This window comes from Chaetodon trifascialis, chromosome 20 (assembly GCF_039877785.1).
Source record: "Chaetodon trifascialis isolate fChaTrf1 chromosome 20, fChaTrf1.hap1, whole genome shotgun sequence".
Lineage (NCBI taxonomy): Eukaryota > Metazoa > Chordata > Actinopteri > Chaetodontiformes > Chaetodontidae > Chaetodon > Chaetodon trifascialis.
The window spans coordinates 19,692,213-19,715,550 of record NC_092075.1 but is presented as its reverse complement, the minus strand read 5'-3'; the positions used below and the strand labels follow the sequence as shown (position 1 = coordinate 19,715,550).

Genomic DNA, 23,338 nt, shown 5'->3' with positions numbered 1-23,338 from the left:
CTGTGCCGCCTTGAGATATTAAATCGTGTAATTTGTCACTCAGCATGATTATAGGCATCCACTGGAGACACTGCAACACTGTGTCTTAAGACTGGGAAGATCGAGACTGATTGTGTGTGTGTGTGTGTGTGTGTGTGTGTGTGTGTGTGTGTGTGTGTGTGTGTGTGTGTGTGTGTGTGTGTGTGTAGGTTCTGTCAGCCTTTATGGCCAGTAGAATGGTCACTGCTGAGGTGCCAGCAGCCTGTCTTTCTGTCTGCTGTCTTTATGTGTCCATAGAGCTTCTGTCTGCCTTTTTTTTTTTTGTGAACGTATTTGAATGTATCTGTGTAACATGATTAATAAGGAACATTAAGTTTACCATGTGTTGAATCCATTACTTTCATCATAAGCTGGAACTGCTTGGCCACCTGTAACTTTACCTGAAATGAAACTAACCCATTTATTTCGTGATTGGGATAAAAGCAGCCCAGCACTGACTGTAGAGGCATGTCCATTGGATCCATTCATCCACCAGTATGGATTACATAACAAAGTTCATGTGATTATTTACCTTTAAAACATGCTGCAAGCTGGCTCTGGATGGAAATGTCAGTCCACCACTTTGGTCCACTGTACAGCCATGTAAATGCCATTTTGCCTTTATTAGATAGGACACTTGAAGATGGATAGTGGAGGGGGGGCAGTGACGTTCAGGTGTACTGCAGGGTGTGTCAGTGCATCATGACATCACTGTTGAGTATGGTTAAAAATGCAAAAGAGCACACTTTTGACCATATCCAACCAAACCCAGCCACACCCATCAGTGATGCTCAGTGTGGTCAATGCTTCAAACTGTGAAACACTGCTTTATTAACACTGTTCCATGTTGAAGTTTGACATTTTGTTGATACATCCACTGACCCCTACCTCCTCCCTCTGTGTTTTGGACAGGCCAGAGATATACTTGTTTTTTTTATCTGTCATTCATGTAGACAACTGAATGCTATTTTAAGCAGCTCGCTGTCACACTTTCTAGCAACAGGCATCATACCATACCCATATTGCCTCTACAGTTTGTGTGTATCTAGCATCATGCGTAGGTAGTTAATTTCTGAGGATGCGCAAAAAACCCCCAATCCAAATGGACACAGGATACGCGTGGCAGTCATCATGCCCCCATGAATGCATAGTTAAATATATCGCAAGTATATCTCCAGTCTAAGCTGGTCAACATGGTAACATTGCACTTGCTAAACATCAGCATGTCATTGTTATGAGTATATTAGAATGCTGAAGTTAGCATTTAGCTCAAAGCACAGCTAAGTACTGTACAGCCACACAGAGCCTTTAGCATGACTGCACACTTCTACTGTTATTGATTTTGATACCACAGCAAACTAAAACATTTTGTCCTTCACACATCTGTGAAATAATTAAATATTTTAGATTATAAAGAAAATGTCATTTCATTTTCAAATGTTTTACAAAACAAAGTGAAAATCACATATGATGCTTCGTTTGAGCTACATATGTGTACTTCAGATTGTACATAGGCCTTGATGTGCCTTAATAAAGTTGGCTAATTTTCACCTATAACATGAAGAAAATAAGAACATATCAAAATCACATGTCAGATACATTTAGTTTTAATACATGAAAACGTATGGCACAATATATAAACAACATAAAGCCTAGCATAGAAATAGGCTACATAAATATTTCCAAAACAAACTTAGACCCTATAGCTCAAAAGCAGATATTGGATCTATATACATGCACATACGGGATATAATCTCTCCACAGAAACGGATTTCTGCTCTGACTTGAGCAGAAACATGTGTTTTTGTATGTTTGTTAAGATGTGAGTTGTGGTCTGCCTCAGCGGCAGGTATCCTCTCTCTCTGCGTCTCCCTGCCTCCATCAGGACGCAGAGCTCCGCCTTGGATGCTGCTGCTGCTGTTTATCTGATTACCGCGATACAAGAGCCGCGTCTCCCTTACAGCGACACTCCGGCTTAATTAATTAGACTACCGGAGAGGAGGAGAGAGACGCCCAGGATGCAGATGAGGAGAGGGAGCAGCATCCGCCGGTCGCCACCATTCTCCCTGCAGGACGTCGCGTGTTGCCGCTTCATTTCACCGCCTTGAGGTTATGAAACCGACTGTAATCTAACTCTGCATGCCTGCAGGAAACCCTCCACGACTCCCTCCTCCCTCCTCTGCTCTCCTCTCTGCGATTCACGGACTGTCAATGCGTCACGCTCGTGCTTCCTACGCCTTTTCCTCTGCAGACGCGTCGCCACCTCCTTGCCTCATATTTAGGTTATGAAACCGGCTACAAAAACGCGGCCTGCCGCTCGTCACTCCTGCTCCACACATGGATTCTGTAGCCTTCATGGCCTCTGCTGAAAGCGTCCGTAAATCCGTGGTTTGCGCGTTCTTGTTCGCCTGTCAGGCCTTTAGCGTTTCTGCGTTCCTGTTCGCCGCCCATGCGTCACTGCTGCCGCACCGCCGAATCTGCTCGTGCCACTTACATAGAATTTGAAATCTGCGTGCAGCACGCGTCGTTTTCGCGTCTACGCCCTCGCTCTGCCGCGGATGCGTTGCGCCTGGGTGCTCGCTGTCTCCTGGTCCTGGCCCGTCAGTGAGCCTCTGGTCCGGGGGGGCTGGTGCCCGCAGCGAGGCAGGATGGTGCGAATAGCCAGCGCGCTGGGGCTCGTCATGTTCAGCGTGGCGCTGCTCATCCTGTCGCTCATCAGCTACGTGTCCATCAAGAAGGACTTCCTGCTCAGCACCCCCAGATACGGACCTAATGGAGGATCCAGGATTTCCATGTTCCACGCAGGGTTTCGGTGAGTCCAGGCCAGGCCGTGCTGTGCTAGGCTGACTGTTGGTTTGCATCAGATTAGCTGAGTTATAGGTTTTATTTTTAGATTATTTCAGGTGTATGCTGACAGGGTAGAAAACCCAGCTGAATGTCTCTTAGAGTTGATGCAGTTTGTGTCTTCTGGCATTTCTTGATTGTTTACGTTCACAATGAGTCTTAAATCTTCATCAGTGATCTTATTGATTTTTATAGCTCTCTCAGTTGCACACCCATCCTTTACTTTGTGGCTGGATAAAGCAATCAAACCAGAAAAATAGATGCATTATGTCTCCTGAAGAATCTCAGGGAGGAGTTGTGCTGGTCAGAGTCATGAAGGCCTCTGCTCTCTCAGGCCTGACAGCTCACAGACTGTACTGCTGTGCTTTCATGCAGTATTTATCATTCTCTATAGCTTGGCTAATCACTGTAATCACTGTTTCTCAGTCTCCATATTGTATTAAAACAGTTTCAGTTATTTACACACTGTAAATCCCAAAGTATGTCGATACCTCTATTTTCATTGCTTAGTGTGATTTTGGTAGAGCATGGTTAAAGCTATATGCCCCATCGTTCCAATAAAGAGGAATTCTAAAGCTACAATGTACAATGATATTGTCAACAAAAGTGTGCTTCTAACTTCATGTAACCCTGATTGCTGATACTACATCACTCTGCAAAACTCCACGTTAATATCAATGTTTTTCAATGTACAAAAGGATATTATCTGTGAATGGCATCTGCTTTACGGTGTGGTTAAGGTGAGGGAAGAATTGCGATTTTTAAAAAGTGGACATTAAGTTGTGGATTTTGACAGGATGCAAGCTCCAGTGCCAGCACAAAAGTTGTGTGCAGTACTTGCCAATCCACCATCTACCTCCACGCTTACTGTGGGCTTTGGCCACACTCCTAGCTCTGACCTCAAGCCAATCCAACATCTTAGGGTTCAGTTCAGTTCAATTCAATTCAATTCAATTCAATTCAATTCAGTTCAATTCAATTTGTATAGCGCCAAATCACAACAGAAGTTGTCTCAGGACACTTTCCATATAGAGCTGGTACAGACCAAGCTCTTTTATCTACAAAGAAACCAACAATTCCCCCATGAGCAAGCACTTGGCGACAGTGGCGAGGAAAAACTTCCTTTTAACAGGCAGAAACCTCGAGCAGAACCAGACTCTGGGTGGGCGGCCATCTGCCTCCACCGGTTGGGTGAGAGAGGAAGAGCAAGAGAGGGAGAGTGAGTGAGACAGACAGACAGACAGACAGACAGACAGACAGACAGACAGACAGACAGACAGACAGACAGACAGACAGACAGAAATGCAGTCAGAGAGAGAGACAGAGAGACAGACATGCAGGCAGGGTTGAACTGGTTTACCGACTGTGTGTCAGGCCTCATCGCCCAACATCAGTGTAAGACCTTGTCAATGCTGTTGTGGCTGAATAGGAGCAAATCCCTGCAGCCATGTGTTAAAATATTTGTGGAAGCCTAAAAACCAGAGGAGTGGAGGTTTTGAATTCATGTGGATATCGATCATGCATTTGTAATGTTCAAGTGTCCACAAACTTTTGGCTATATTGTGTATCAAGTATGGAGGTGAGTAGCATAACATCATAGACATTAATTTTGAAAACAGTAACCACTTTGCCTCAGATGCTCACAATCCACCAATCAGTTCAGGTATTTAAAAACCAAGTGATTTAGAGAGCTGAAATCTCACAGAGCTCACAGTGAGGAGAAAACACACAGCTGCTAGCATTAGCCGCAGTAGCTCAGTTGTCATGTAAACAACATATTAGCAGACATGAAATAAAATGACCAGGTTTGGTTATCCATGAGCAAGTTATGAGATGTTGGACCAGTGATTACAGGTGCCTAAACGCTCTGCTCAGTGGAGGGGGACAAAATATATACAGGCAACTGAACACTGACTTCCCTGTAGAAGAAATCATTGCAGCACATTACTCTGTAACCCTCTAACCAACAGCTTTCTGTCAGAATTAAATGAGGCACAACATGTTCATTTATGAGCTTTATAGGTGCTTGTGTGTTTTTGAAATTTGGACAGTCAGGCTAGCTGTTTCCCCCTGCTTCCAGTATTTAAGCTAAGCTAGGCTAATTGCATCACATCTCCACCTCCCTCCTTAATGTGGAAACATGTTTATTATACATTTTAAATATTAGAAATATTCCACTACGACCACTACTACTATTACGGCGCTTCTTTTAGCAGTAACACCACTAATAAGTAGAAACTAAGCCACTGATTCAGTAAAGCTGTGGCTCAGGAGGTGGAGCGGCCATCCACTTATCAGGAGGCCAGTGGTTTGACCTGCAGTCTCCATGTCAAAGTATCCTTGGGTAAGATACTGAACTCCTGATGCTGTGCCATCAGTTTGTGAGTGTGTATGTCAATGGCTGAATGCTGACTTGTGTTGTAAAAGCACTTTGAGTGGTCAGTAAGACTAGAAAAGCACTCTAAAAGGACAGGCCATTAAATACTATATTACCACATATAGGCCTATTTGTACAGTAGTAATTACTGTTTTCCCACCATGGCTACTTCCTCTACCACTGCTTTTCCCACTATTATTACTTCTAGCATTTTTACTCTTCCTCCTCCTCCTCCTCCTACTCTTACTATACAACTAGTACTAGCAGTAACACCACTAGCCTACTATTGGTATTATTACTGCTGCTGCAACTACATACTACTACAACCAATTTATATCTACTATCATAGCCACTGCTACAATTTTATTGTTTTTCCACTAAGTTTACTTGACACTGTCGCTTCAGAGCAACAGATGATTCAAGACGACCGAATAGTTTACAAAGGAAGAGTAAGATTCTGTGCTAAACTAAGAAACCACACATCATCAGCAGCTTCCTCTACCAGACACTATCTTAAATAGTACACATAAGCCTCCGATGCTTTCCTTATTGGAGAATGAAGTACTTACTGTTACTGCTCTGATCAAAAATCTGATCTGATCAAAATGTCAGATCCAGTTCAGATTTATATTTTCTGGCAGATAGCAAAGATCTTATTCATACATTTTATCATAGATATACAGTATAATCAGACAGACTGTACCTCATCACTCACGTCTCTCATGCTTCTTTTATGGAATTGTTTTTAATAAGCTTTGCCCAATAAACTCGTCCAAATGTCGTACATGTGAGTGTGTTTGCTAATTGAATTTGACTGTATATCAGCCTGAAGGAAAACAGGGCATCTGTCACTTAATCCCACAGCTGTGGACTAGATCAGCTCATTAACTCACACCTCTTCTGTTTCTCCTTAAGCCTATCTACTATCATGTTATTTTTTTCACTTTTATAGATTCTATGGGCTAAAGACTAAAAATATATTTGTTTCAACTAATTGTTTGCATTTTTTAACAACAGTAGCAGCAATAGAGTTCTTGGTATTAAGAACGGTGAGTGTAACAGTGTTGTTGTACTGATGTATTCTGCGTGGCACACACTGCTGACCTGGCGCCTGACAGCTACCTCGCTGAACCTCACCAGAAAAACGGCTGTATAGGTCATCTGCACATTGAGGAGGTGGATGGTTGAGTCAAATAAAAAAGGACTTTCACGCAGGAGACCTTTATTCATGTCCTGTGAGAACGAAATGTGAACGCTTACTCATTTTAACTTACAAAAAGTACATATGTACATAACAGTAATGCTTTTAACCCAAACCATGATCTTTTCCTAACAGAGAAGTTTTGCTGCCTCACCCTTAGCAAACTGTGACTGTTCCACAATGTTAACAACGAGGCGACAAAGGTCCGGTACACCAGTCACTGGGACTCTCCAATGACCAGAAATATATTTTTGGACCCCTCAGATATGTTGTATTGTGAGTTATTGGCAATTGACCTGTTCAGGTATTTATGTATGAGGATGAGTTGCACTGAACTGCTGCAGCTCACACATGTAACAGACAGCGAAACATAACACATTAAACAAAGCACATTATACTGAATTTATGAAGACAACAGGTGAACATGGAGCAAGTGTTGAGTTACCAGTAATGGCAAACACCATCAACAACATATTTAAACAGAAGCAGACCAGAAATCTCATGAAATATACTTCTAAAACAGAGAAATAAATAATAAAAGCTTGTCTCTAATATAAGTCTCTAATATAAAAACATACCTAATTTTCTTTGCTGTCGACGTAAATGAAGGCCCTTGGCAATACTTGAGAATTTATGGTGTACTTAAAGTCAATATGCATTACCGTCCCACAGTGCATTGCACAAAGGAAACAGGATCTACTCTAGCTGTGAACCATTGGAATAAAAGTGTGTATTGTGGTTCAACAGACGCAAGAAGATCTCTGAAGAAAGTATTAAGAATAAAGCCTAAAGAAGTATGAAAAGTATTGTTGGAAGTTAAATTGGCAGTGAGTAGGAGAGGCTGCTGGTGTTTCCCCCAATGTTATTCATCGCCCAGCAACAATCATATGGTAAAACTACAATATTCATGAGCCTCAGCCACCATCGCCATGGAGGAGAGCTCAGTCAGAGGCGTGAATCAGAATGGGAGCAAATTCTGAACACTTTGTCGCTGCAGCAAAACAGGTTAGCTAGGATGTCTCTTGTCGAAAAGCAACTTTGGAAATGTAATTGCTTTGAACTTTTCCCCAGATATTTTCATTTTAATCTTTTGTTTCCAGGAGAGTTTCATGCCCGTCCTGTCAGCCCAAATGGTGAATCACATAGTTTGCACTATACTAAGTGCAAAACAAGCACACTATGAAAATGAGACTTTAATTGTGACAAAAGCTACACACATTGTGTGTTGATGACGTGCTCACATTTTACCATCTATTCATTCATCTTAAGATTGAAATTAAAAACCTCAAGAAACTTGGAAAACCTTGGAACTTTATAGGAGGTTAATGAAAGAAACCAAAGGAACAAAATTCTGTTGTTAACGAGGGGGTGTGTCTGAGCACCTCCACAACGAGTTTAGATGGTCAGAGCCGTGTGTGTGTGTGTGTGTGTGTGTGTGTGTGTGTGTGTGTGTGTGTGTGTGTTTACTCCTGGGTTTAATGCATTTTTGCTTAATTTGATTCCAGTCCGAACAGGATGTGTGTTGATATCAGGAAAGCTGTCTGATATATATTTTTTTGCGTGTTTCAGTGGGGTCACTGCACCACAACTCCATGGAAAATCATTCTGTAAATCTTTGTTGTGTGACATGTTCGGTCAGGTCCAGAGTGTGATGCTAAAACAGCGTCGTTTGATGAAGGTTCTGCAGGCCAGCAAGCCGTCCTTGACTCTGATTTATAGTATGAGAGTGGCATTCATTTTCGTCCCGCCTGTAATCGTTTTCCTCTCTGCTCGCCGTCATTTCAGGCCAAGGTTATGTTCAGAGTGAGTTAGATGTGAAGGAGAGCAGCATTTTGAAGAGAAAACGTTCTGCTAGTGGACAGATGTATATTTCCTGCTGTGTTGGTGTGGAGTGAGAGTTTATCATCAGGAACATGGTGATTTGGAGAAATCTTTGGCTTTGCTCTGAATGCAGTGCAGTCAGTGGGTGCGAGGGTGTTAATCTATCTTTTGATCTCTGATGTCCACTGAAAAAATACTGGCCAAATTACAGTGAAAAGAGGATACTCCAAATGATCTTGGGGAGCCCCTGACCTTTCCTGCAGCACCACCATCAGGCCCAAATTTCTGCTGGACTGAAAGGATTGGATTTTCATTGAATTTAATGGACACACTGAAGCCATGTTTATGCGTGATGGAGGACGCCTGAGTGTGCTGGCTCTGCAAGCTGCCACACTGTATTGTTGTTACTTTGATTCATCCTGAGGGGAACATGAATGCTGTCGTGGCAGTTCATTTTTGTATTATACATAGACCCACAAGTGGTGAGGAAACTAATTCTCTACTAGGATATAACACTAAGTTTTATTAAGTTGATGTGGCTGAAAATCTGGTTGTATTTGTGTACTTTCACATTTTATTTTAAATGCATTCACTTTTCCAGTCTTGTTATTCTTTTACTGTTCCCCACTTGTTGAAATGGTTCTCTCCTTATTTTGCCAGCACAAATTACATCACAATCCTGAGCTTTTTATTGTTACAATAATGATAATAATAATAGAGTAAGTATTTGAAATGCACTATACCTCTGAATGCCAGGTCTACCAAGAGTCTAATTTAGATATTTCTTTCTGTCACTTAAATGTCTTTTTAAAGTCATGGTGATGATCGAGATAAGAATGAGTGTATTTTTTTCATTTTTGTGTCACATTCCTCCTGCAGCGAGAGGCCGCCTCGCAAACCTGACCTGAGGTGAATACAGAGTGGTGACATTTCAATTAAAAACGCAAGGATGTGCTCTGTCTTTCCTATTCCTTCATATTAATATATTTAATTTTTCTATGGGAGTTTGATCTTTAACTACTATTCCCTATCTATCTATCTATCTATCTATCTATCTATCTATCTATCTATCTATCTATCTATCTATCTATCTATCTATCTATCTATCTATCTATCTATCTATCTGAGCAAAAAAACAGACAGTTTTTTGTTACTGTTGATCATTTGAAGTGCGAGAGTCTTTGTTAGACATTTGTAGCTGCAGAAACTTTGGTCTTTCTTGGAAAAGCATCAGTAGCTTCTGCTTCAGCTATTTTTGGCCGAGCTGAAGCCTGCAGCCATCCAACTGTTTGCGCCACAAACAAGACACAAAACAGCGAGTCTATGACCCTGAATGTTCCCTGAAGCCTTTTGGATGTTGTGGTGTTGGATTTGAAATGGCATGAAATCAGCAATGTAGAGAAATACACTAATTGTAAAACAACATTTTTCAAATTCTATTCCCAAATTACTCATTCAGGTGCCCGCGATTCTGAAATCTGGAATTATTCAAATGAGCAGCAAAGAAGTCTTAATACAAAGTGAGATCCTGTCTCAACTGCAGTACTTCTACAGTATTCTTCTGAACAAATTCTAATTAGTAGCTATTTCATGCTGATCCTGATTCAGCACTGCACCTCGCTGGCTGAGCCTAACAAAGATGGCGGACGCTGCAACTACAAAATAAAGCTGCTGGAGGTCTGACTGCCATCAGATCCAGGTCAAACAGTATTTACACATACTCGTTGCGGTTTGTTTTAGACTGGCCGATCATCACAGAGGTGGAGTTTGCTGTGCAGGACAGGACAGTATACTGTAAGTTAAATAATGTTTGAACGATCACATAAGATTTTGGCGTTGGGATCGCCAAAATCCCAGGGATCAACCCTCTGACACTCTCTGAACTGTCTTGATGCAGTGAACTCCACCATCCTTGTTCTTCATTCAAGATGAACCAAACTTAGATTTACTTGCAAATACTGTTTGACCAGTTGTGTCTGCCATAGCAGAGTCTTGACCTGAAACCTTGACATTATGATGTATAAGGCAGAAGATAAGTGTTAAAGAAGCAAGTTCTCTGTGTAAACCGACTTTCCAGGATTGTGGGAAATCTTCTTTATCTGTATTTCTCAGGGTCAGATGGGAAGATCGGTTTCATCTTTGTGTGTCTGGTACAAAGAGAGATCTAGAACATGATTAGCCTATCTTACCATAAGATTTGAAACAGATAAAGACTGCCAACCTAATTCCATCCAGAGAGAAAATGACAGACATACTGGCAATGCCAAAGCTGTCTGAATTTTATGTTGTATTATTTTAGACAACAAGCCAATTTCACACTTTGCTCTGCAGAGTTCTAGGTGGCCTTGACCCTGGATGGACTAAAGTCTCTTCCATTAATGCCCATACAAAGCAGCACCCCAGTTGAGGGTGAGAGAGAGGAGGGGGTTTTTTATATATATATTTTAATGGAATTAGGTTGAGTTTCCTCTGCTTCCCCTTTTTGTGCAGAGCTAGGTTAAACATGTCCTGGTCCTCATTCTGTACCAGATGCATAGGGCTGAATGAAGTCATTCTACAAAGGGACAGCACTGTGGACAGGAAAAACTCAGATACATTAAAAATGTCAAGGTTTCCCTGCAAAGATCAGGAATTAAAAAAAAAAAGCTTTCAAAGTAGCCGAAATAAGTACATGGATAATCTCCAGGTTTTGCTGTTTGAAGAGGCTTCTTGCACCGCAAAAAAAAAAAAAAGTGTTCATCTTATCAAGTATGTTGACCTTGTGTTCAGTTTTAAAATGAAATCAAATTTGCCAGCAAGGTGAAGTCAATCAACTTCTCATGCAGTTTAATTTTCTTGACAATGAGGAATCATTATAAAACTATAAAAAGAAGTACATGAGAGCAAATTTGCTTAAAGGACGAGTATATTTCAGTCCACATACAAAGTGTCAAATTCACTCTGAATAACTTGCTAAGATGGACAGAATTTCTGCAACAGTTTGGCCTTACTGCTCATTAATGCACTGGGTTGATTTTATTCTAGATATATGAGTTGGAAAGAGGTTGAATGTCTGTGTTTACACTGAGCTGATAGTGTAAATGAAACTGAATCTGTTTTTCACTGCAGCTGCGTCCCTAAAGGAACAAAACCCTCTATATTTGCTGAATGACTCCTCAAACACTTGCACATTTCAATCAGCTTCTTTTGGAGGCACTTTGGCTTTGAGGGCAATTTCTGCAGAGCCCAGCTGAAGCTCCTAAAAGGACAATTCTGATTTATGACATCTTGGACTCACATTTTTGAAGACATCAAGAAACACTTGCAGTCAGACGATGTCACTTACAGTAATAAGATTTTTCTACGCCAAGTTTACATTTATGTGCAAGCTATTTAAACAAAACCAAGCAATTAGCTATTAAGTCTTCCATTTCTGTTGATTCTTGCAAACCAGAAAAGCATTTTCATATGATGGAATAAATAAATGAATGAACTCAACACACTTTCGTTTTGTTTTTGTTAAGAAACATGAAAAACAAAATATCATCATCAAATATCATCTTGCTGCTTCCCAAAGGCACAACAGGAACATAGAGCACCAAAGGGTGTGTAATTTCTTGATTTGGCATAGAGTTTTCTTTTGCAAAATGTAATTTTCTGCATTTTTCCATCACAATTAGAGTTGTGCAACAGCTTTTACCTCCAAATAAAGTGGTTTCAGTAATGTGGCGAGATTATGAATTGGGTTGTTTACAACCTGTCTGACTGCCTGGGTTTCTTAGCCTGCCAGACAAATTATCCTTTAATGGGTTTCAGTACAAGCAAATGGGGATGTTTTGTCTGCAAACCTTGTTTTAAAAGAGCTAAAATGCTCCTCAAAACATCTGGAAGTGTAAGTGGATGAAGCAGCTAACACAGGAAGGCAGGGTTAACCTCCATGTTTCTATCTCCTCCTCGTCTGTGTAGCTCCCAGCTTGCGATGAAGTATCTGGATCCAGCTTTCACTCCCCTGACCAATGCTCTCAGCGAGGACCTGCAGAACTCCTCAAAATGGAGCTACAACAGCACTGCTTTTATACAGCTCAAGTAGGTTACACACACACACACACACACACACACACACACACACACACACACACACACACACACACACACACACACACACACACACACCACACAGTCTCTCTGTTTGTGGACCTTTTTGATGGTCCTGAAAGCTCAATGTGCTTGTGTGTGGAGCAGTGGTGAATTGCTTATATTTTTGTAGAAGCAGCAGCAGCAATAGTTTTCGTGCAACCAGAGAGCTGACCACATACAGATAAAGTGATCATCAGTTTAGTGAAAGCATCAGTAAATGAAATGCTTACTTGATGATGCATTTTAATATTACAAAATGTGGTTTAATCGGGTTTGTAGGGGCCAAAGGGTGAAGAAACAAAGCAGCAACAACCCCAGAGAACAAGTGCATCAATGTCAGCAGTCAGCTCCTCCATTATCCATAAACATTAATCTGCATACTAACCATGATTAATGCAGATTGAGAATCATATACATTACATCTGATTCACTGTCATCATAATCATATGATTATGATGACATTGTGTGACTGAAGAACAGAATTTAAATGCAGGACTGGTATTAAATGGTTTTATTGTGTCCATAGCTCATCAGATCTTTTAAGTACTGGGATTAAACCCATCATAGTTAAGTTTTAGGTCGTTACTCAAGAGAAAAATGTAGAACTCAGACTCTGAGAAAATGTAGAAGTTCAACCAAGAGTAATTTTTTGTAAGGTTAGTGGGGTCGGATGGATTGTGTATTGTGAATCAGAGGCAAACAGCAGAGCAGGACAGGCAGTGGATGAAATCTTCAGAAGGAACACTGGAGACTGACAAGGGTCAGGACATAGCAGGCAAACCAGGAAGGCAAGAGATAATGGCCCTGAAGCACAGGTAAAACAGGGTTAGCTAGGTTCAAAAACAGCAGGAGGACAGCAAGAATTATAGAGAACTGGGAGAGTTGACGGAAAGTAGTACCACTATGACGCACAGAACAATCTGGCAAAGACTTGAGAGGGACCGGCGTTTAGATACTGCAGGCTGCAGGTGTAGTTGATGAGTGGAGTGACTGAAGGTGGGCTGGTGAGTAGTTCAAACAGAAAGATAAACAGGACTCGCTTGAGAGGTGAAAACAGTAGAAACACTAGGGATGAAGGAGGGATCTTGCAGTCATGGGCTTTTTTCCTTAAATCCAGTGTTATTACAGTTACATTTTGTTGTGACTGTGCCAACTGTCTCATCCAGAGTTGTGACTGTACCACACAATGAGCAGAGCTGTAAAATCAGCTTAAATTCCTTGATGAGCAATGCTGCATTACAAACAATAACAAAACATATTTTCTTGCTTCTAGTCATGCAAGTAGTTCTGATTTATAAGTCCAGGTTTAGAGAGATTTGTCTCTGAGATTTCTGTTATCAGGACTCTGGTGCTGAGGCAGAAAATGAGAAAAATGTTCCATTTTTCAACAGAATTCTTTAAATTGCACTCTTTAGCTCGTGCTACAAGAGGGATACGTTCTTTGAAAACATCTCTCAGAAGCAGCAGCTGAAGTGATGAAATGTTTAGTCAACCTCCTCGATACCACTCCTCAGCTGGTGGTATGCCACAGTGATGATGGGGTTGCACACCTTCTACAGCTCCTTCTATTAATGTTCCTACTCATCCTTCTCAGCAGTCTGGTTCTGATGACCTCATTGCTCTTGTCCAAAATCTTCTGCTTGTTGTCATCACTGATCTTTTTATTTTTGTAATTTTGGTGAACTGTGCCTTTAACTTTGCAATATATTTGCTGGAAATGGTTTCTAACCTAAAAAAGCATCTGTAATATTGAAATGAAGGTACTGTTATTAAGTTTTCAGATGTTAAACCGTCGAGTGTTTCTGTGTAGGTTCCCCTAAAATGTTTTCTTATTTTTCACTGATATCCCATAAACTACAGGGAGTGGACATATTAACAACAAGTGTACCCATGGTTTTCATATGCTGGGTTGCTTTATTTTGGAAGATTCATGGTTTTCTCTGCCTGGGATAATCTACATTTTATCCAGCACCATTTCACTGAGTAGGTATAGCTATAACTGTGTCCAACCCCTCTGTAGATTTCCATGTGCAGACGAGTGTAAAAATGTCTTTTTTGTCTTGCAGAAAAGAGATCTCTCAGTACATTGACATCCCCCACAACTTCACACTGACACGAGGCTCAGTCCGCATTGGACAGCTGATGCACTATGACTACTCCAGCCACAAGTACGTCTTCTCCATTGGCGAGAACTTCCGCTCGCTCCTCCCTGAGACCTCACCGATCCTCAACAAGCACTATAATGTCTGTGCAGTGGTTGGCAACAGCGGCATCCTAACCGGCTCGCGCTGTGGTGCTCAGATTGAGAAGTTTGACTATGTCTTCCGTTGCAACTTCGCACCTACAGAGATCTTTAAGAAGGACGTTGGGCGACGGACCAACATGACAACCTTTAATCCAAGTATACTGGAGAAATACTACAACAATTTACTGACTGTGCAGGACAGGAACAACTTCTTCCTGAGTTTGAAGAAGCTGGACGGCGCCATCCTCTGGATCCCGGCATTTTTCTTCCACACATCAGCCACAGTGACGAGGACACTGGTCGATTTCTTTGTAGAACATCGAGGTCAGCTGAAGGTCCAGTTGGCCTGGCCTGGAAACATCATGCAGTATATCAACAAGTAAGATGTGACTGTAACACTGCTATGCATTACAACAAAGACCCCATCTCCACCTGATATTAACCTGGGATCTGCCTCTGGATGGGTTCTACGTAATGTTCCTTTGCTAAAAAAAAGAGCTTGTCTTGTTTGTGAAAAGAGCTTTTCACTGGGCTTTCTTGAGATGGCAGGGAGAAATAGAGTTAGGTGACATTTCAACTATGTTCTGATTGCAGTACATTCCTCATGCATTAACACCTGCATTGACATACATTTGTCATGATCCAGATACCAGATACAGATTGCATTTTCTAAATTATTGACAAATCCCATGAAATGATTTCAAAGTTTGTAAAAAAAAAAAAAAAAAAAAGGCTCAGTGGGGTGCCGTGGTAGCTCATTTAGTACAGCCTGTAGCGTCCTCTCTAACCTTCCATTCCTCTCTCTCTCCAGCTGCCAAAAGCAGAAATGACAAAAACAAATGATCTAAAACAAAAGAAGTGCTGTGTAGGTTATATGGAAGTAGTCGGGGTAGACAGTAGACAGGGACTACACTTACATACACATTAATATCCCAATGTTATTCCAAATTTGACAATAATCCAAATTTTATACGTAAGGATGGGCAACACTGCCTCCCAAAGCAGGACACGCGTTGCAGGACCGGTCTGTGTTCAAAATGTGTCGCCTGTGCATTTCTGTCCTATTTCCAGTAGTTTGTGGAAACCAAGGTGTGGTAGTATTGTACTGAGCTTTGCTCTATATGGCAAAGAGGAGATTTAGACTCCAAAGCCAGATTATAAGGAAACAGCTATTTAGTGAACGGTATGGCACAGAGCTGAAACTGTGTGTGTGTGGAGAGGGATTTAGGTCCGGTGCTTAGTGTTGTAGCAGAAGAATAAGCTGTTCGTACAGTAGCCTAATCTTCACCAATCCCATTAAAACTACCTGCTCTGGAAGAATTACCACGTTTAAGCAGCTCAGACGGCTTTCAGCACTTCAAGGACTCTTGGAAATGCTTTTGTTGAGGCTGGGTTGGAGAGTTACCCCTCTGTGAAGCTCCACAACAGGACTGCCTCACGAAAGCACCAGTAGTGGTCAGATTAGGTGTTTTTTGTTGTTGTTGTTGTTGTTGTTGTTGTTGTTGTTGTTGTTGTTGTTGTTGTTGTTGTTGTTTTGTCAATTCAGTCACCAGTCAAGTCAATCATTTCAGCAACAGTTCATTTTGAATGGAGTCTAATTCTACATTGTTTTTCTTGTTTGGCAAAAATCAGAATTACCTGCAGTTTAGTAGCTGACATGGTAAATTTGGCAAAATGAAGATTTCTACAGCACTAATTTCATCAGTGCAGCTACAGTGATATGTTACACTCACCACTCTGCTACCCTCAGTGTTTGTTCTCTAACAGAAATCCCATTTTCATTCACTGATGAATTCTGATTACTGTCAATTTTTCTATTGCTATTAAGGTAGCAGTGAAACTGAATATTTCCTACTGGTGATTTGCTTAAGAGCCTAGTAGTTATGCACATATTATGGTCGTTGAGCTGCAGGAAGACTTTTACTTTTAACATGTAGACAGGAAGTGTTGACTTTCACTGACCATAGCTTAACAGTGATCAAAAATGACTAAGCAATAGCAATCTGAGTCAATTAGTGAGTGAAAACAGTATTTCTGTTATTGTAGAGCAGGCATCTCAAACTCATTCCACAAAGGGCCGTGTGGCTGCAGGTTTTTCCTCCAACCAATCAAGAGCATGCAGTCTGACCAATCAGCTGTCTGAAGACTGAGATCAGCTAATGAAATGAATCAAGTCTGGTGTGCTGCTGCTTGGTTGGAAAGAAAACCTTCAGCCACTCAGCCCTTTGTGGAATGAGTTTGAGACCTGTGTCGTGGAGAAAGTCTGAGCAGCAGAGAGATGACCATGTCATGTCTGCTGTGGAGTTGCAGATAGTGTTATGTAATGTGTGTGAACACTGAATTAATCAAGATAACAGGTAAACATGGAGGAAATGTTGGCATTGTTTGTATTAACAGACAGTAACATCAACAGCAAATGAAAACAGAAGCAGGTCAGAAAACATAAATACTTCTCACTAAAATATGATAGTATATACATATTAAACATGGATAAATAGAAATAAAGGTCTGTCTCTAATAAAAACCAATTGAGAATGTGAAAGCCTTTAAATAAATTGCTTTTTCACAACACAACAACACAAAATACAAAAACCATGACTTGATAAAAAACATGAAATGAAGTCATTTAAATCCTGAATCATTAACATAAGGGCCGACTGAGCAGCAGAGTAAACATGTAAGAGCTTCACTTTGGTCTATTCATGATTGAATTCAAGTATTTTACCCTTTTGAGTGACTTAGGATCTACACATGTTGAAAAATGTAAGGCTCTCTTAATATATAATCGTTGTCCTCACTTATACTCAACAGTTACTGGAAAACCAAACAGCTGTCGCCGAAGCGCCTGAGCACTGGCATCCTGATGTACACATTGGCGTCCTCCATGTGCGACCAGATCCACCTGTATGGTTTCTGGCCCTTTGGCTGGGACCCTAATACAGGTAAGGAGCTGCCATACCACTACTACGACAAGAAGGGCACCAAGTTCACCACCAAGTGGCAGGAATCCCATCAGCTGCCCGCCGAGTTCAAACTCCTCTACAAGATGCATATGGAGGGACTGCTGAAGCTCAGCCTCTCCCACTGTGCTTAGCCCAAAAACTGCAACAGGTACAGCGCTTGTTCAAACTCCTCTCCAACACTTCCACAGGCCAGAGCTGTCAAGATGATGAAGCAGAAGGGAAGGATTCATGCGGTTTGGCCAAAAGCAAAATCTTGGCTCTTAGGCTGAGTTGCTGCAATAGGTTCCTAAAATATTTTTTGTCCAAGATCCCGAAGCAAAATCCCATGATCCTGTGTTCAAGATGAGCAAAAGCTCCAGATGCAAGGAGGCTACTCATTTCTTTTTGAATTTAAAGAAGATAACCACTGCGGATAGCTTTGTGGAAAAGGTTGCACTTCAGCATAATATCACAACCTTGAATTGCTTAATGGTGTTTTTATCACTCATTACTCTCAGCACTACAGCTACAAATCTGCAGACTGACTTTAAAACTAAGGCATTAAAAACAGTAGATCCCTGATTCATTTTCATGAGACTACTGTGCTGAAGCAGTTTGGCTCCAGACGCAGGGGGCCGTGGAAGAAAAAGCTGAACCTGGCTCAGTGTTTGCCGTAATTCAATGCAGCTTTGTCCAGTATATGTGCAAGTGCACATACTCATAGATTCAATGGTAGAGAAAATAATTGTCACTGATAACTTTCCAGAGCTCATATTATTCTAAACCGCTGTGCAGTTTTTTAGCATCTGATAAGCCTTCAAACTCATGGAATTGTTACTCAAACTGGACTTCCTGGATTGTACTTCATCGCTTCACTCGTACCTGAAGCAACATGCTACCACCAACACAAGCCCTTGCATTGTTTTAAGGCTGTCCTGCTTCTGTCTGAAGCCTTGTAAGACAGCAATGTGGTTATTCATAGTTCGACTATAGTCGCAGAGTCACCTAAACCATTCTTATGCTGGGATCAGACTGCACAGTATCTTTGCCCTTTGACGTGGTCACTGCGTCACATTTGATGATCATAGTGTCACATATTGTTGCAGAGAGACATGACAGACCACACATGAAATCCTGACCAATCATAGCTTGTTGTCTCACAACTTAGATGATGCACATATGGTAGGTGATCAGGTAGGAGGTTCCAACATCAGTGTTCCACCTGATTAGACATGCTGATCAGTAATGTGAACAGGACGTGCAGTTATGGTGGCCACTTACAAATAAATCTAAATGTTGTCAGTGGCTCCAGTCAGAAACAGAAAGAAACATGTCACATGGGTGTGACAACTTCACTGCTGGATGCCAGAAAATTTAGATCTGCCAGGAACAATGATGTTGTAGCACAATGATTGTTAAACAGGACAGCAAGTCCTCCAGTCCTATATTTGACAGCGACAACTTTATTTTAAATTTAGGAACGCAGCATCAGCTCTTACACAATTTACAATGATTTACAATTATATAATAAATTACAATGAGTGCAAAATTAAGATAATAGGTGCAAATATATGTATTTGTTATCCAGATTTCAGTACATTCATTCTTAAAGCTCCATTCCCTGAAATTTTGGCCATTTGGGTGAGTTGAAAATGCAACATTGAAATACCTGATAGAGTTGTTCAAGCTAATGGGTAATCAGGCTTCCTGTTTAGATATCCAGCAGACATACAGCAACATTATCAGAATCTGAGTTGTGTTTGTGTTTGAAGAATAATCATTCCCTCTTTTTTTAGCTCCCGTTTGGTCTCCACCAACTGCTGAGAAACATATCAGGCTCATTAGCTGCTAAATGTTCCACATTCTTCACCAGCAAATCACTAACTTTGTCCATCTGCCATGTGATGCTGGGAAAAAGTGTTCATGGGGTTTATTGGAGCTTGAAAAACTTAACCACAGCAACAACTCGCACATTCATAGAGACAGAAGAGCCAGGTTGTCTGTCCAGGAGACATCTTTAACAGAAAAGCACAGAGAGACACTGGATTCAACACCATAGATGTCAAAATAGTGGATAAAGATGAGGCTGTTTGCTGACTTTGTAAAATGCAACTGTACATACAGTAACATTACCATGACAGCAAATCTGAGGAGCCGCTGTTAGCTTGTCACTCAGTGTGACAGTGAACAAGCGAATGTCAGTTGTACAGTGTACTTTAGGATTCGGCTATGTGGCTTGTGTTCAGATATATTTGAACAAATCACATGTTAACACTGACAGGTTGACAGCTCCACTCAGCCCACACTATGCAACCCATCAGGAAGATTCACTTTCAGCTTTCTGTATTTTCATTCTATGTGGTCATTTTTCTTTTCTTCTTCTTCTTCTTAGTGTTGTGCATTGCCACTTAAGCCAGCCTTTGAGCCACATGGCTCCATTTACACACAGTTATTTTTTATATTTGCTTCTGAAAACATAGAGAGTTTGAAAAGATCCTAAAGTGCTGGGAGGAGGCAGGTGCAGTCGTAAATTGATAGTAACTGGAAAATATACTCAGTGGTCACAAATCCTAAAATGTGAAAAATCTTTTCCCTGATTTAAAATTTTGTTATTGTAAACCTTAAATTGCTCTATATGATTACGTAATCAACTACAAGTGCCAAGGATAAAGAGTGCAGATTGTTGCTGCCTGATTATGAATCTACAAAGAAGCGCTGACGAGGCAGCTGTGGTCCTCTGTGTAAATGTTGGATGTGCTGTACCCCATCCGCCCTGACCTACACACCCTTATTTTTTGCCCTGCTACATAAACAGCACACTATTTCCTGCATTGGTACTGAATGCTGGCATTGGCTTTAAACTGTGCTTTGCAAATTTGTTCAATGTGAACAGAATTCCTGGATGGGAATTCAAAACCCACAGTCTGCAGCTGATTGTCAGTCAAAGGGACTATGGGTGACTCGAATCACAAATAGTGACCTTGAAACAAAAATTGGGCAGACACCAAATGTTTTACTGAAGCGCACTGCTTTCATGTTGAAGAGAGAAAATAACCATATTGTGAAAGAATGTATTAGAATGTATTCATCTGTTTCTGGGAAGAAAAGATCTTGAACTTTAGTTCTAATTCACACTTTCTTGGCCTGTTCATATGATTTAATTTGATTGAATTTAAAGAGGAACCTCAGATAATTAAAAACAAAAAAAGCCACATATTCTCACTAAATTGAGGTTATGGGTTTGATCAGGTTTTCTTTAAAGTAAAGGAATTTAATGGCAAAACACACCCTGGTCGAGTCCACAGTTTTTGTAAATTAGGTGAGAGAAATTTTGGCTTCTGGCTTTTCATAGTGTCATTCTGTTGTGTACATTTGTAAACTCAGGTTTTTTGTGAATGGTACAGTTGTACAAACTACATTTATGGTTGCTTCTGTCTGTGTTCGTGTGTTCTGTGGTATGTTAATGTTTTTCAAGTCCATTGAGTTTGTGTCATTTGTAGTTAATCACTGATTTGATTTGCTGTGATCTTTGTTTTTTTTACATGAGAACTAATCCATATATCTGTTGCTCCATACTTTCCATCACATCCTGCAAAGTCCAGATTGTTCCACACGTCAGGGTCTGGCATCTGGGAATTGTCCTAAAGTGGTGTTTCTCAATTCCGGTCCTCGGGCGCCACTGCCCTGCATGTTTAGATGTTTCCCTCATCCACCACACCTGATTCAAACGATCAGCTCGTCATCAAGCTCTGCAGTGGCCTGATAACGAGCCGCTCATTTGAATCAGGTGTGTTGGAGCAGGAAACATCTAAAACATGCAGGGCAGTGGCGCCTGAGGACCAGAATATACAGTAAACATTACAGAGGTAAGTGGTGTGGTAGTTAGACAGTTCTTCAAGGAGGAATAGTTAAGGACAGTCTGTCAAACCTGCAGGACACCCAGCCATGTAAAAAAAAAGTGAATTTCTTACATGCGAAACACTCTTTACATGTGATAAACTCACATAGACATGTGGTTTTTAGGCATATCAAATGTGAATTATCATATTTGCCGTGCTTTTTTTTGCAGGGGAGTGCTCTTCTTTTCATTGTTTTGTGTGTGTGTCATATTTGCCGCAAAGTATTGATGAGGCAACAAAAGTGTGAGAAACTGGGACTATTTTTCTAATGTGCAGCTGGATTTTAGCTGTCTCCTACAGCTTCATTCCAACATGAGATATCTCTGACGGGACATTTTCAGGACTTTGACATAAAGATTGTTGGCATGAGGGTTAAACTCACTATTTAAGAATAGTAGTAATGATGTTTCTTTTTGACTTGAGCACATTATGAACTTGTTACAGTCATAAGATGTAATGTTATCTCATTTCTGTCTTCTTTCGTCTCCTTATATTTTTGTTATATACAATATCATAGATATAAGTTTCAGGTAAAGGTTTCCAGAATGTATTTTTTGCATTTTGAATGATGCTGGCTTCATCCATATCGATATGTCTTTAGAGATGCCTCTATGAAGAGTAATATTTACTAAAACCACATTTAAATATCACACACAATATGCTGTAGAATAACAAACATGTTTTATTCATCCAATACTTGAAAGAAAATGTATCTAGTCTGTATTTATTTAATAATTTAGTCAATAAATGAATGAAATGATCAATTTGACGTGTGAATCCTGTCTTGTTTTGAGTGGATGTTAAGTGATTGTATCTATTGACTGTTGTTTATAACATTACTTTAGGCACGTGGATGTTTTTTTGTTGTTGTTGTTTGTTTGTTTTTTTCATGAATTTTTCTAAATTCTTGCAGGGGCTCTTGTTTAATATCTTATCCCAATAATGATGGGATTCATGCTCATAGCACACACTGGACCCATTGTACAGACAAAAGAATATATTTATTTTTATTTAGAATATATTTAATATATTTATGCAAGGTCATTTGGTAACCGGTATCAGGTATGCATGTCACCATGTGGGTACAGGAATTTTTCTGCTCAATCAGGAAGTGAAAATGAGTTAAAAGAGAGCTGTGTTGTGTTTGTGTCCTCCACTTTTTTTAGTGGTTGCTTAATAAAAAGTGAATGAACTACAGAGACCACAGTGTCCTATTGTGATAGTACAGTATAGTCAAAGACATCTTTTACTGCTTTAACTACTGAGAAATGTAATTAACAAGATACAAACAACAAGATATAATATAACACATAATGAGGTGCAGTAAAGCAGCATGACCTGCTGTGAGTTATCAGTTTGTTTTTTCCAAATGCCTCCATGTGTTGCTGATGATGCAGGATGATATCACCAAAGCTGTCCAATCAATAAGTTACCTGTTATGCATGGGAGTTCTTGTTTACTCCTCTTGGTTGTCTTGTGAGAAGTCAGCGAGAACAGGAGCTGGGTCAGGACTAAAAAGCAATAATATAGCGCTCATTGCCTTAGTTTGGACCAATGAACCCGACTTCATGCATGAAAGCACCTCAAGCAAATGACTGGGGGTGGCAATGATGTGTGATGATGTGTCACATTGTCAACAGTAAACAATGATTTGTCCACGTTGCAGTCATGGCTTAAGATGTTGAAAACAAATGAGAACAGCAGAGAATGTTGAAGTTTAAACAGCAAATCATTCAAATTATATTTCAAACGGTACTCAGACCTCATTTGTTAGTGATAGAAAGTCTATTCATTCGTGGCTTATAGCACGTAATCTCTACTTGTCTGATCTATCCATTTTAATCTTCTTTTTATTTATTTATTTTTTTAATTTTG

The 23,338-nt window shown here is 40.5% G+C and overlaps 1 protein-coding gene and 1 long non-coding RNA gene across 2 annotated transcripts; both read left to right on the top strand.

The window, feature by feature from the left end:
* The first annotated feature begins 308 nt into the window (after window positions 1–308).
* Window positions 309–18,010, top strand: st8sia3 (ST8 alpha-N-acetyl-neuraminide alpha-2,8-sialyltransferase 3). The gene is made up of 4 exons (XM_070989251.1): window positions 309–2,830; window positions 12,207–12,326; window positions 14,444–15,001; window positions 17,434–18,010. The coding sequence occupies exons 1-4, from the start codon at window positions 2,577–2,579 to the stop codon at window positions 17,714–17,716; spliced, it is 1,215 nt and encodes a 404-aa protein (XP_070845352.1). The 5' UTR covers window positions 309–2,576; the 3' UTR covers window positions 17,717–18,010.
* A 2,757-nt stretch (window positions 18,011–20,767) lies between these two features.
* On the top strand, window positions 20,768–22,232 carry LOC139348863 (uncharacterized). The gene is made up of 2 exons (XR_011603420.1): window positions 20,768–21,229; window positions 21,417–22,232. It is a non-coding gene; the product is annotated as an uncharacterized lncRNA (long non-coding RNA).
* The last annotated feature ends 1,106 nt before the right edge of the window (window positions 22,233–23,338 follow it).